Source organism: Engraulis encrasicolus, chromosome 20 (genome assembly GCF_034702125.1).
Source record: "Engraulis encrasicolus isolate BLACKSEA-1 chromosome 20, IST_EnEncr_1.0, whole genome shotgun sequence".
Taxonomy (NCBI): Eukaryota; Metazoa; Chordata; class Actinopteri; order Clupeiformes; family Engraulidae; genus Engraulis; species Engraulis encrasicolus.
The window spans coordinates 34,431,540-34,446,539 of NC_085876.1; the positions used below are offsets into that span (position 1 = coordinate 34,431,540).

Here is a 15,000-nt window from a genome sequence, read left to right on the forward strand (position 1 = left end):
CCACTGGGATATATACAGTAAAATAATTGTTAAAGGGACAATGTGTGAGATTTTTAGTTGTTTATTTGCAGAATTCATGCTGCCCATTCGCTAATGTTGCCTTTTTCATGAATACTTACCAGCAACGTCAAATTCTAAGTATTCATTATGACTGGAAAAATTTCACTTTTCATACATAAAAAGGGGGATCTTCTCCATGGTCCGTCATTTTGAATTTCCAAAAGTAGCCATTTTTAGCTGCAAAAATGACTGTACTTGGACCATACTAGAAAATATTAGTTAATTACTGGTAAACTTTGATGTAAAGACCAAATTTGGCAATAGGCAGCCCAGTTTCAATGATCAGCATAGTTGCAATACCTTTTTTGACCATTTCCTGCACAGTGTCCCTTTAAAGGATTTATCCGGAGTTGGAACAAGTTTGCCTGATTTTTGCATGTTTGGGATGAAATACAGTCACTCTAGAGCAAAATCAAGGCAAAAGGATGCGTTTTGAGAAAGTTTGATAATATCACGTTAGCCTCGTTAGCCATATCAGCTATGCAATATGAAAGAGTGCGGGCATCGTTTTTCGGCGGTTACACACATTTCAAAAACACAACATTTTAACGTCTTGCACAGCTCAAAACAACGTCACACTTACCTCGTAATATGTTGAGGGTATCCACACATAAACCCAAGTGTATTCTTGAAAGGTCTGCAGAATGTGTTTTGTGAAGCTACTACCTTGAGAATATCTAAATTACGATCAAGACAACTATTTGACACTAAAGTCCACCAAGTAGATTGCCGAGTGCGTCGCATCATCAGCTATGATTATTTCCATAGCGAGTAACCACAGCTGATGGTGCGACGCACTCGGCAATCTACTTGGTGGACTTTAGTGTCAAATAGTTGTCTTGATCGTAATTTAGATATTCTCAAGGTAGTAGCTTCACAAAACACATTCTGCAGACCTTTCAAGAATACATGAAGGACTTTGGACACTTCGGTTTATGTGTGGATACCCTCAACATATTACGAGGTAAGTGTGACGTTGTTTTGAGCTGTGCAAGACGTTAAAATGTTGTGTTTTTGAAATGTGTGTAACCGCCGAAAAACGATGCCCGCACTCTTTCATATTGCATAGCTGATATGGCTAACGAGGCTAACGTGATATTATCAAACTTTCTCAAAACGCATCCTTTTGCCTTGATTTTGCTCTAGAGTGACGGTATTTCATCCCAAACATGCAAAAATCAGGCAAACTTGTTCCAACTCCGGATAATTCCTTTAAGCGATAATAGTAGGCTAGTTATGTCCAGAGGTGCAATTACTTTGATGCAGTTCTTAACTACTGGGGACATTATTCAGCTTATTTTTGGTTCTTGTTGGTGTACTTTAGCTATTTAATTTACTGAAATATTCATGTTGTTTTCCTATATTTCAGTATTAAAGTATTTATATTTGTTTAAGCTGTTTTTCTACCAACCTCGGCCACCCTATCACCCCCTTGTGGCCCCCCCAGGGGTCCCGGCCCGCACTTTGAAAATGATTGCTCTACCAGTCCTCTCACACTCTCAGATAGACAGGGGTGTGGTGGGTGCTGGGTTAGGCTTGGAGACAGCTGGGACACATGGTAGTGATAGGGTGACATGTGGGGATGGCGATGATGATGGGAGGGGGTGGTGTTGGTAGAGGACTTTGGGTGTATGGAGGGTTGTTGGTGGAGGGTTAGATTTAGTGTGTGTGTCTGTGTGCGTGTGTGTGTGTGTGTGTGTTTGTGTGTCTGGCTGTGATTGCGTGTGTGCAAACATACGTGTGTGTGTGTGTGTGTGTGTGTGTGTGTGTGTGTGTGTGTGGTTGTGTGTGTGTCTGGCTGTGATTGCGTGTGTGCAAACGTACATGCGTGTGTGTGTGTTTGTGCGTGTGTCTGTGAGTGTGTGCCCGTGCATGTGTGTGTGTGTGAGTGTGTGTGAGTGTGTGCCCGTGCATGTGTGTGTGTGTGTATGTGTGTGCGTGTGTGTGTGTGTGTGTGTCAGATTGCATGACTGCAGTGATATAGCTGGGGTGACCCTGGGGAGTATGTGACTGGTCTCCACCTGTCTGCTCTGACAGGCCTGGACTCACATCACACAGCACACAACACATGCCTCAGAGGATACACTCTGGGGAAACCTAGCCCGCTGCTGCTGCCCACTGTGCGTGTGTGTGTGTGTGTGTGTGTGTGTGTGTGTGTGTGTGTGTGTGTGTGTGTGTGTGTGTGTGTGTGTGTGTGTGTGTGTGTGTGTGTGTGTGTTTCGAGGCTGTATGACACATCAAACACCCTCACTGTCTCGCTGTGCAGACCTGTTCTCTTAGTACACACACACACACACACACACACACACACACACACACGCACACACACACACACACACACACACACACACACACACACACACACACACACACACAAGCATGTACAAGTCACCTATTGGGCAAACACACACACTGCAAGCGAGGGGATGAACATCACAAAGCATAGTCCTAGTTCTTTTTCTGAAGAAACTGAAGACACAAAGGCACATATGAACACACATACGGTACCCATACATTCTCTCTCTCTCTCTCTCTCTCTCTCTCTCTCTCTCTCTCCTTTACACACACACACACACACACACACACACACACACACACACACACACACACACACACACACACACACACACACACCAGTGACGTGCTGTCAACTTTATGGCTGGTGAGGCACTGACTTTTCCAATATCAGATTTTCAAATATATAATACTACAGCTACAGTTTTAGTAAATTTATCAAATAGGCCTACCGATAAGTTTCATATGCCATAGCTTTCTTAACATAAGTTAGGCCTACATAATAAAACGTAGAGTAAATGCTACTAGATCTCTCACTCACACACACACACACACACACACACACACACACACACACACACACACACACACACACACACACACACACACACACACACACACACACAGGATTCAAACAGTGGTTTCACATAAACCACACTGCACCATCACGGCAGAGGGAGAGGAGACGAGGAGAGAAGAGGAGAGGTGAGGAGAGAAGAGGAGAGGAGAGGAGAGGAGGAGAGAAGAGGAGAGGAGGGGAGAGGAGAGGAGGAGAGAAGAGGAGAGGAGAAGTGAGGAGAGGAGGGGAGATGGAGAGGAGAGGAGAAGAGAGAAGAGGAGAGGAGAGGAGAGGAGATGAGAAAAGAGAGGAGAGGAGAGGAGTGGAGAGGAGAGAAGAGAGGAGAGGGGGGAGAGGAAAGGAGAGGAGAGGAGAGGAGGAGAGAAGAGGAGAGGAGAGAAGAGGAGAAGTGAGGAGAGGAGAGAGGAGGAGAGGAGAGGAGAGGAGGGGAGATGGAGAGGAGAGGAGAGGAGAAGAGAGAAGAGGAGAGGAGAGGAGATGAGAAAAGAGAGGAGAGGAGAGGAGTGGAGAGGAGAGAAGAGAGGAGAGGGGGGAGAGGAAAGGAGAGGGGAGGAGAGGAGAGGATGGGAGAGGAGAGGAGGAGAGAAGAGAGGAGGAGAAGAGAGAAGAGGAGAGGAGATGGGAAAAGAGAGGAGAGGAGAGGAGAGGAGGGGAGTAGTGAAGAGTGTAAGCTCCTTCAAAGCCCACTGCTCTCACACACACAGGATTCAAACAGTGGTCTCACATAAACCACATCACGGCGGATGCTCAATGAAACACACACACACACACACACACACACACACACACACACACACACACACACACACACACACACACACACAGGATTCAAAACATGGTGTCATATAGACCGCTGAGCACCACGGCGAACAAACTGGTGTGATAACTTTAGTGATAAGCACCGGATTCTCGTGCAAATGTAGGCCTCAGGCGCGTCGAGAGACCTGGGCATTCGGGGCTACAGCCCCGGATCTCCGGGGATTAGCCCCGAATCTCTCTGGACTGGACTGACATAAATAAAATATCTATAATAATAATAATAATATGATTAAGAATAAGAAATAGTAAAGGAGAGCTCCGTGGACCACACTTTGAGCAGTGATACCGCTCCTGTCATTATGCAACTTTGTAACCAGCACAGACCGCACGATTCTGACACGATGATATGTAATATGGAACTGTACAAATAACAACTTTCCAACCGAAGCCGCTATCCACCTTGTTAGTAGATCTAGCCTCGTTGTAGTGATGTCATGCTGCTGTCAACCAATCAGGTGTCAGTTCTATGCTGGCTTGAACAGAGCTAGGCGGGCTCGTGGTTTATGAAAAAAAATCTGGAATGTTTAATATCTCGATAACTCAATGACTTCTGGAATATAGGGATCCCACTTCCTTTCATTCTTAGATCATTCAGGGTTTTTTTTTAGCAGCCATAGGTCACAATGTTGACATTTTCCTCATTTTAGCATCCACTATTCAATCACACTATATCTAGCTGTATCTATCAAAATGGATATTTGCCGAATCTAAATGGATATTTGGGCTCCATCTTCAAGTAACAGGACAGCGTAAGGTATGACATCTGTTTTTTTTCCTGATGTGCTCGCCGAAGCACTGGTGTCAATGTTGTTGTCATGTTTTCTACTTGTCTTCAGTCAAGCTCTAGTTGTAACTAGACTTCACTTCGAAGCACCCGTTATATGTCACCAAGCTAACACCCCCTTTCAAACAGACACACCTTTCCTGAATTCATAGTGGGCAGGCAGCGTGATTTAGTTATACCACGTGTAATGTGATGTGTGTAGATTCGCTTGTGTTGTTGGCTATCTGCATGTTTGTGTAGTTTTGGGCAAGCTCCAAAGACTGATAGAACTACTCGTAATTTGCTAACATAGTGAGCTAACATTTAGCTCCACCACGTAGGCAAGCTACCTCCAATAGAAACGGCAAGGTACAACCATGTGGAAAATGTAGCGAACTAACATTACAAGCTACTTCAACTAGAAATTCAAAATTACGGCATATTTGAATTATTTGGGCTGCAAAAATGACATCTGAAGACATTATTGTCTGTTGGATTATGATAGCCCCCATGATATTTTTGGACTGGGTATGGTCAATCAGCTGGCTTTCTTGCTCTAGTCTCCTGTCTCCCTGTGTGTGCGCGCGTGTGTGTTTGTGTGTGTGTGTTTGCCTCGTCATGAGCGATGTGCGAGTTTGATTGCACCTTGTGTTTTGTTATCGACCTGATGGAGGCAGTGAGCTCGATAGAACCAAAGGTGTGGAAAGTCGGGTGTATGATTTGCTTGCGCAAGACATTTTTGGGAGATTATGGTCCATGGTCTGTCAGCTAGCGCTCCTCCTCTCCTGTCTCCAATGTGTGTGTGTGTGTGCGCGCGCGCGTGTGCGTGTCTGTCGCTTGTTTTGAGAGTTTGGCGAACGAGTATGCAGACCCGTATGGATGTTGCGCATGGAAATGTTCAGTTTTTAATCATAATTTTGTGCATCATATACTGTCATGCAGAGAGCAAAACCCGTGGTTAGTGCCTCGCATTGCGACTGACTGTGCTGACTGCACTGTTTTGAGACAGCATAGCCGAGCTTACATGTCATGTGTGTTACTGTAAATATGCTAATAACGTAAGGCATGGTTTTTTCACTATCACTATTCACTATGCTAATTCTCTCACAATATCCAGTAGGCTACTCGGCACTGTCGCACTATTAAATGCGGTCTCTTTTTATTTGCACCAAAGTAATCGTGACGCCAACACTACATTTATCCAAAAAAGTAGTAAACCCAATGAGGGTGACTAAGCTGGCGACATTGGGCCAAATCAAGAAAAGAACGGCAAGGTCCTTAATGAAAGTAGCCTACACTGTCAAATGTAAAGATGGGAAAACTGCCAATTAAGACTATGGTGTCAAAAGTACATTTTCCCCTTTGTGTACGACTAGAATGGCCCAATTTGACCTTAATTTTCCAAAAACTCCGCAAAACGGAAGGGGGGAACCCCCCTTCCGTACCAACCCCCCTCTCGGTCGCTTCGCTCCCTCGACTAGGCTGCCGCTCCACACTAATTTTTTTTTTTTTTTGCTGGGCTACAGCCCCGGATCTTTGCGCTACCTAATGACGCCCCTGGTAGGCCTACATCTACTTGTACGAGGCTATGACATTTAAACAGAGATTACTACACAAGCTTCGATATGGTCACCAAATATTTTGGGACTATCATTTATGTTATGCCTACACTTTGGAATTAGATCAGAGTCTTGTAGTTACACGGGTATATTTGATTTACCTCAACGGTACCCTGTACTCAACTTTACAAACAGTTACAGGGCACATGGGAATCCTGTTCAGATCACAAAAGCTACCACCACACCAGACAGAATCACGGCGGATTCACTCTATCCCCACGGGTCTCACAAACACAGGCTTCACACACATAGGAAACACTGATCTTACCTTTAACTTGTACATCAGGTCCATGCGCCGCTCTTTTCCTTCACTTTGGAGTTGCGCATGCTAACGTTACTTTAGCCGGTGCTGTTCATCCAAAGCCACATCTATTCGAGACGCACCAAACGTCCAAAGCAATTTGGCATTGAATATGAATATGAGTAGCCGCGAGGATTTGTGTTTCGTGAGGCTCCTTAGTCCTTAGTAAATTGTTAAGTCGTAAAATCCCATGCGAATGGTCTTCCACACATTCTCGCCGGTTGCAAACAAGACACAGGGGAAACAAAAAAAATAGTTTCTGTTGTACCACTCACTTTGAAATGATCGGGTAGTTATAATCTTCTGATCGGTCATCTGCAGTAGCAAACCCTTCAGCTCTGTCGGTCCTCCATTCTTTATCACATATTTTCCCCTTGGAAATCCAACTTTGAGAATGCTCTTAGTGTCGTTATGAAATCCACTTGTAGCAGTCAAAGAGAACAAGCTAGCCAACAACACCGACTGACAGTATTGTGAACTTCAGATTCGCTATGACGTAACTGGCCAGCAAGACTCAACACCAGAAGGAGTCTGCGGCCAGGCTACTGCTGGCCTCACCGCTGTATATTTCAGTGGGCGTTATGCCAAAGCGTTCAGAGTAAAGAAATGATAATCACACGTAGAAAATAGTAAAAAATTATCAGGAAATGAGGGCACACCATACATACTTCTATTAAGTGTATAAAAACGTTTAATACAATATTACCAGGTTGCATTCACAGAACGAGCAAAATGGCGCATGCGCTGAAGCTTATTAACGAGGTATTGCGCAATCCGGGGGTGAGGCAAATTCAGAGTTGCCCCAAATTCGGCGTATTCGGAGGAATTTGACATGAAATGGGCAAATATTACGATTTTGGCCACAAAAATGATTGAGAACGAGTGAAACAGTTTAAACACGGCTCAAATTGTAGTTATGGTGCAGATGCTAGACAACAATAGCTGTTATTGTAACTATTATTCACATTTACTGCATCTCATCATAATCATCTGGAGCTGGTGAGGCCATGCCTCCCCTGCCGTATTGGAGTGCACGTGCCTGACACACACACACACACACACACACACACACACACACACACACACGCACACAACCCTTCTCCAGTAACATGTTCTTCTTACATCAGCTCCTTGTCTGGTGTGCTGTCCTAACGTCAGGAGTGGAATAAGGCTTCCCAAATCACCTTGACAGGCAGGCGCACTGGCGGATCATCTCTCCCTGCCTGAGGGAGCCGAGTCCTAGCCACTCAGCCTGCCTCAGGGTAGCTCAGGGTAGTACAGGTGTGTGTGTGTGTGTGTGTGTGTATGTGTCTGTATGTGTGTGTGAGTGTGTGTTCCTGATTGTGTTGGATTTTTATCAGAGTGGTAGAGTGCAACAAGATGAACATGAATTGAGCTGAAGTGAACTGAGCTGGAGCCCTCCAGGCACCTCCCTCCCCCCCCCCCCCTCCCCTGTCTGTATTTCACAGAGGTGCCAATCACAACACTAAGGGCCTCCGCACGTCGGTTCGCGACAGCACTGCGGAGCACTTTCGCTTCCGACACAATTCCGACCCCCAAACTCAATTTCACACGAACCATAGCATTGATAGTCAATGGGCGGCTCCGCCAAAATAGAACTCGTCTCTAATCGCTAGCCAATGTCCGCGGACATCGACGCCAGTGTGCGGGGTACTATTGGAATCAAACAATGGATTCGAACTTTTGCGGAGCAGTGCTCAGCACTTTGTCGGAGGCGATGTAGAGCATGACACGGGAGTGGATTTTCACTCCTGTCCCACCCCGGTCCCAGAAAAAAAATCCCATCCCGGACTGGAGTAAAAGAAACAAATCCCATCCCGTCCACTCCTGAAAAGAATGTTTCCCAATCCTGCCCACTCCCACTCAAAATCAATCCCACTCCCGTTTCATCAAAAAACGAGGCTTTTTTTAATGAAAAAATAAGCGAGCATTCCCGCTCTTGCCTGCTCCCATTCATCTTTATTCCCGCTCCTCCCCGCTCCCATTCATCTTTGAATTTTGACTCCCACGGGAATTCCCGAAAAATGTCATCCTCTAGTGCGGAGTCCCTAAAGGTGTATTCCACTACCCTAGCTCCCGTCCTCGACCAGTGCTTGTGGCCTCACTTTTCGCTGACGACCTGCCTCCGTGGAGAAAACAATAAAGTGTCCCCGCTGTCAGTCAAGCCGCCACAACAACTTTTGGGGGACTTTTGCCCATTCAACAACATCCTAATTGCAATTGAGAAAATTAACTTGTTGATTGTGCTTCTGCGAGATATCGAATTAAACTTCTGTCGTCAATGGTGTCTTGTGACGCCATCACAAGGCCACAAGCACAAGGGTGGATAGTCAAAATGTCAATGGCAAGGTAACCCAGTAAGACATGGTCCTTGTTATAAATCATCTGTGCCTTGTGAAGTATGGTGTAGTACTATGGTAGTTATCTTTTTTCAGTGACTATTCCAGCGCTCCATTTCATTGCATGGGTGGTGCTAAAGCACCTGCCCCTTTGCCCTATTGTTCTTTTGAAAGTTGTCTTTTTTGTTTGTTTGTTTATTCTTTCCACCCCAATTTACTGTGGTCCATCTTGGACCATCTACAAATGCTTGAATACAAAAGTGTCTCAATAATGCCCATATATAAAATATCGCCTAGTTAGGCAGCTGGAACTTTCCACATGCTCCTGCCCACCCGCAAGCACCTGCCCTCCAAAATGTCTGTGCACGCCACTGTTATACTGTGTATTATATAGGCCTACTGTATGCACTGTATATATGTAACACAACAAAGAATGTATAGATGCACATTGAAAATAATGTTGTTAAAAATAATGTCAGGATTGGCCTCTGTCTCTTCCATCTAGCACACTCCGGTGTCTTCCTTGCTCTCTTTTTTACTTTCACTTTTTTCACTCTTTCTTTCTATCCCCCTCTCTGTCTGTCCCCTCCCTCCATTCTGCCCATCCCACCCCTCATCTTTCAAAGAGGATAATCTTTCGCTGACAGGACAGAGTTGCAATAACATTCTTCCATACCTCTGTCATTCCCCCTCTCTTATTCTCTCTCTCTCTCTCTCTCTCTCTCTCTCTCACACACACACACACACACACACACACACACACACACACACACACACACACACACACACACACACACACACACACACACACACACACACAGCTGCCAGGCCAAGGATCTGGTTTAAGACACCATGCCACTACTTTGACACAACAGGATGCTCTTTATGTTGCTCCCTGACACACACACGCACACGCACACACACACACACACACACACACACACACACACACACACACACACACACACACGCGCACACACACATGCACACATACACACACACACACACACACACACACACACACACACACACACACACACACACACACACACACATACATTCAGCTGGTGGCTCTGTCAGTGTGACTCAAGCAGTATCTGATCTACTGCCACAGCCCCAAACTTCTACTGATCCAGAGCTCATTCGCGCCGACAGACGTTCATACATTCATTCTTGTGTGTGTGCATTTTGTTTCTGTGTGACCGTTATACAGTTTGGAACATATTCTCTAAGGTGAACCAGTGTGATTAGCGTATTCCCAATAGTTTAGTTTACTGATGTTTTTTTTCCCCAACCGAATTTGCAATGCATCGTCAGCTTCCCATCCCATCCCTCTCTTCTGTATTTTGTTGCACCCCAACTGTTTCCGGCATTTGCATCTTTATCATGTGTTTTATTGTGCCATGGCCTAATGGTTAGGGAGTCTGTTTTTGAATCGCAGGGTTGCAGGTTCAAGTCTCATACCATCCATCCAATAACTGAAGTGCCATTGAGCAAGGCATCTAACCCCACGTTGCTCCAAGAACTGTAACCCAATATCCTGTCATAATTGTAATGCCCCGTGTACACCAGTCATTATTTCTCTATGGAGGGAAGGCGAATAAAGCTACCAGAGCGAATTTGCCAGGAGCGAAGCGAATTTTGCTGAATTTTGACGATTAAACTCAAGCTAATCGTGAAGCGAATCGCTATGACGCTGTTCGGTGAAAACCAATTGGAACGTTCATATCGACGTATGTCCCAGGCTGTCAAGACAGGGCCGTTATGTGATTAGCTGAATCAAACATGTCAATGCCGCGTCCAGAGCGAATAAAGCGAATTCATGGCGCAACTTCAACCACCTCAGCTACCTGGGTCGCGTAGGTAGTGTCTGGTGTACACACGGCATAAAGGTACGAATAGACCAGATGTGACTTGAGCAATTCCAGTGACTGAAGTATTCCACTTTGTATTGAGTCGCTGGCAATAGACTAGACAAAAGCGATTTGGCCGACTAGAGCAGATTCGGGCAACTTGAGCGACAGCCTGTAGATGGACTTAAGCGAAAATTATGCGAATGAGCTATGATTCGGTTCTGCGACTGCTGCCACAGCCAGTCGGAATGTTTGCATTCTGCTTTTAACGGACATACTCTAGCGCTTCTATCGCTCATATCGCTCTTACTGCACAGTCCAACGTTTCTCTGTCGTTTAATCTTGTCACCACCGGTGTATTTGCCTGGTAAGTCGTTTTGGATAAAAGCGTCAGCTAAGTGTAATGAAATGTGTTTTTTTGTGTTTCAGGGTGCTGAAGAAGGATCTCCCGGTGACGGTGTCTCAGAGGACTCTGACCGTCTACATGAGCGGCAAACAGAAAAGCATCGCCATGGAGACCAAGGCGGGCCAGCTCGCCGCCGACTTCCGCAAGAGCCGAACGGGCTTCACCTTACTGCTTCCCACACAATGACCCTGACTGTCTACCACTCACACAGCACACAGCATGCACACAGCACACACACACACACACACACACACACACACACACACACACACACACACACACACACACATACCACACACACAAACACACGCACGCACACACAGACATTCAACAAGTCAGATGAACAAGCAGCTCTATGCTCAGGGACTGCCTTATGTCTGTAATTTAAAACAGTGAACAAAATATCAAACACAAGGTTAAGTCATGAGAAAGAGATTTGAAGCATCAGAGAACTCAGATGACTCAGATGTGTTACAAATACAGTATGTTGCCCCTGCTTAGCTATAGACTGTTCTTTTACTGTAGACCAAGTTTATAGGCCACTTAGTATATTGAAATGTTATCATTCATTCCGCTGGTCCCTCAAACTTCAGCAGCATCATCTGTTCAATGTCTGTGTCAAGTTTTTATTTTGTATTTTTTTGTTTATTCTTACTACTGTATTTTGAATGATGAAAGCGAAGAATATAGTTTATTTTAATTGCTTTTGAGAGGTACTATACCAACTGTAAAGAGCTGCCTTTTACCATACCAATGCGCCAATCACCAATGTCCGATGTCTAATTCGCCCTGTAAATGCAAACTGAGAAAAAGGCTTTCAAAGTATTGGTATGAGATTGGAATTGTTTTTACTGCAAATTTGACATAGCAATATCTCTCCAATGGGACACATTTTTACCAGAAGGCTTTGTCGAATGATAAAGGATTTATAATGAAGACCAATTTCAGTCTAAACTGAATTTTGAAAAGATATGTAGTAGATATGCACTTGGCCTTTGTATGGCAGTTTTGTCGGCATCATGTTGCAGTAGCCAAACGGGAAGAAAGCCAGTGATGCATGCACAGCTGTTTCTATTGACATTAACAGACATGTCGAAGATTACAGTAAAAGTAAAATAAAGAAACAGTTTCCTTCCTTCCAGTAACGTATCTGAGTAACCAGTAGACCTGTGTACTTGAACTTATAGGCCTACTTGTGGTGGGTTCTTTTCAGGTTTTTAGCGGGGTTTTTTTTCAGTAACAACATAATGTATCGACCTTATTAGGTACAATGGAGTAAATTATGTACCAGCTATGTAATATCATGTGCTAGTGTTGTACTTTACACCATGAATTCACCTTTACTTTGACACCTCTGGACATTGACAACACGGATTTACAGTACCAAGCTGACCAATGAGAATTGTCCATTCTATCCAGCCGCCCAATCACAATCAAACTTTGAACGTATCTCATCGTCGACGAACACACCTTGGCTGGCTCTGGCTACTTCCTGGGGAAATTTGCTGCTGAGATACCACATGGTCTGCTGCAATATCGTCTTTTGATTGACAGTCAAACGCAGCCAGCGCTGGTTCTCAGTGTTGCTAAGGAACGAATGCAGACATTTAGGGCCAAAGAATCCTTGCCGATCAATCACGAATGCTTCAAAACTGCTGAATGGAATACAACAGAAGAACGCTGTCCATGTATCTACGTCAGTGATTCTCAAAGTGTGGTCCGGGGACCACTAGTGGTCCGCGACACAGCTCAGGTGGTCCGTACGGGGATTTCTAATTTTCCAACACAAGCTAGCAGTAGGCTATATTTGTAACATTATTACAAAGATAAGCATAGCTGTAGCCGTATTTTCATCAAAATAACCACATAATACATGTGAGTAAAAATAAGTGATCTGCATTGAAATTAGCAGTGTCAAATTATCACCCGTCAACTGTCAATTCGGTTGAAAGGTAGTCCCTGAACATTTTTGGGGGGACAAAGTGGTCCTTGGCCTGAAAAAGTTTGAGAATCACTGATCTACGTCAATGGCTCTGCAATATAACGCTATCAGGGGTGTTGCTGTTCGCTTCAGAAAGTTGGCCTACAATAATGAAATAATACAATTATTTATATCCATTTTACGTGCCATGCAGAAATAGCTCTCAATAGTTATTTTGGCTAACTAATACAATCAGATGTGTTTGTGGTTGGAGACGGTAGGGTTTGTTTTTTTCCGGTCATGATGGTTATCTGAATTCCCTGCTCCATGTCTCATCATATCGCTTCATGTCCAGTGTTAGCCATGTTGTGCAATTATTGTGTCTGATGTTCTTCAATAGTATTTTATCCCAGCGCAATAAATAACAGTAAGGCCACAGGTGTTTTTTGATTTTGTTCGCGCGTGTGTGTGCATGTGTGTTTATGTGTGATTGTGTGTGTGTTTGCATGGCTGTCAGGATGCTAAAATGTGACGTGTGCATGCGCGTGTGTGTGAATGCGTGCATGTGCGTGCGTGCGTGTGTGCGTGCGTGTGTGCATACGCGTACATGCATAGGCATACATGCGTGCGTGTGTGTGTGTGTGTGTGTGTGTGTGTGCGTGTGTGCGTGTGTATGTGTTCAGGATGGTGAAGTGTGCTGTGTGCTGGGAGGAAGAGAGTGCTTTTACTCAGTTCCTCTGGCTGGAAGTAGGAGATGAGTGTGCCTTGGTATCAGAGCCGGTTTTACCATAAGGTAGACTAGGCAACCGCCTAGGACCCCACTAGGGATGCAAATGATTAATCGATTAATCGACTTTAATCGATCAATGCATTAATCAATTAAAAAACATTAATCGCAATTAATCGACAATTCAACTGACAAGAGACTCAGGTGAAATGGGCATGTGGAGAGTGTGTGAAGAGGGGTTTGAATAGTGGGAATATTTTAATCACGTTTGGATTAAAGAATTAAATTAGAATTAATTTAAATGTGGAATTTTATCTGAATTTTCAATAAAAAAAATTAGATTTAGACGTAAGTCGATCAATAAGACTATCAACTAACGATTAATGAATTAATCAATAATTTGCATCCCTAGACCCCAAAAGATCTGCCCTCTATAGGGCCCCAGACAGTCAGCCCCACCATGACAAATACCAGCAAAAAAAATTCTAGAGGGCCATTTGTCCATATTTCGTCTAGGGCCCCCAAATTGGTAGAACCGTCACTGCTTGGTATGGTTCATTCTCACCATTTGATATGTGTCAGTAGAGAATGACACTACAGTCAGAGAGAGGCAGAAGGAGTGGGGTGACAAGACGAGAGGAGGAGAGAGTGGGGGGATGAAAGAGAGGAGGAGAAAGAGAGAGATGAGAAGAGAGGAGGAGGAGGGGAGAAAGTGTGTGAGTTGTTTCCATTTTGGTCCCAGAGCTTCTGGCAGTCAGTGGAAAGATAAGATGAGTGTCTGTGTGTGTGTGTGTTGGCACTTATGCCCTTGCCTCTGTGCGTACGCGCACACGCGTGCATGTGCACAAACGTGTGTTTTTGTGTGTGTGTGTGTGTGTGTGTTGGTTTTGTCTGCATGTATGTGTGCATGTCTGTGCGCCTGTGTGTGTGTGTGCGTGCGTACGTGTGTGTTCTTGGATGATTCTGTTTGTGTGTTTGTCTGCATGTGTCCATGTGTGTGCTGATGCTTGTGTGTGTGTCCACTCTTCCATTAGTGCTGATGGGCAGTGTGCGCATGCGTGTGTGTGTGTGTGCGTGCGTGCGTGCGTGCGTGCGTGCGTGCGTGCGTGCGTGTGTGTGCGCGTGTGTGTGTGTGTTTGTCTGCATGTGTCCATGTGTGTGCTGATGCTTGTGTGTGTGTCCACTCTTCCATTAGTGCTGATGGGCAATGTGTGTGTGTGTGTGTATGTGTGTGTTTGTGTGTGTGTGTGTGTGTGTGTGTGTGTGTGTGTGTGTGTGTGTGTGTGTGTGTGTGTG

General features: G+C 44.9%; 1 protein-coding gene across 1 annotated transcript in view; it reads left to right on the plus strand.

The window, feature by feature from the left end:
- The window catches only part of myo1g (myosin IG), a 130,372-nt gene extending 119,105 nt beyond the window's left edge, over positions 1-11,267 (plus strand). Inside the window, exon 22 of the mRNA XM_063185805.1 lies at positions 11,080-11,267. Coding sequence (XP_063041875.1) covers positions 11,080-11,242 — 163 coding nt within the window. The 3' untranslated portion in view covers positions 11,243-11,267. The remainder of the gene's footprint in view (positions 1-11,079) is intronic.
- Positions 11,268-15,000: the final 3,733 nt, after the last annotated feature.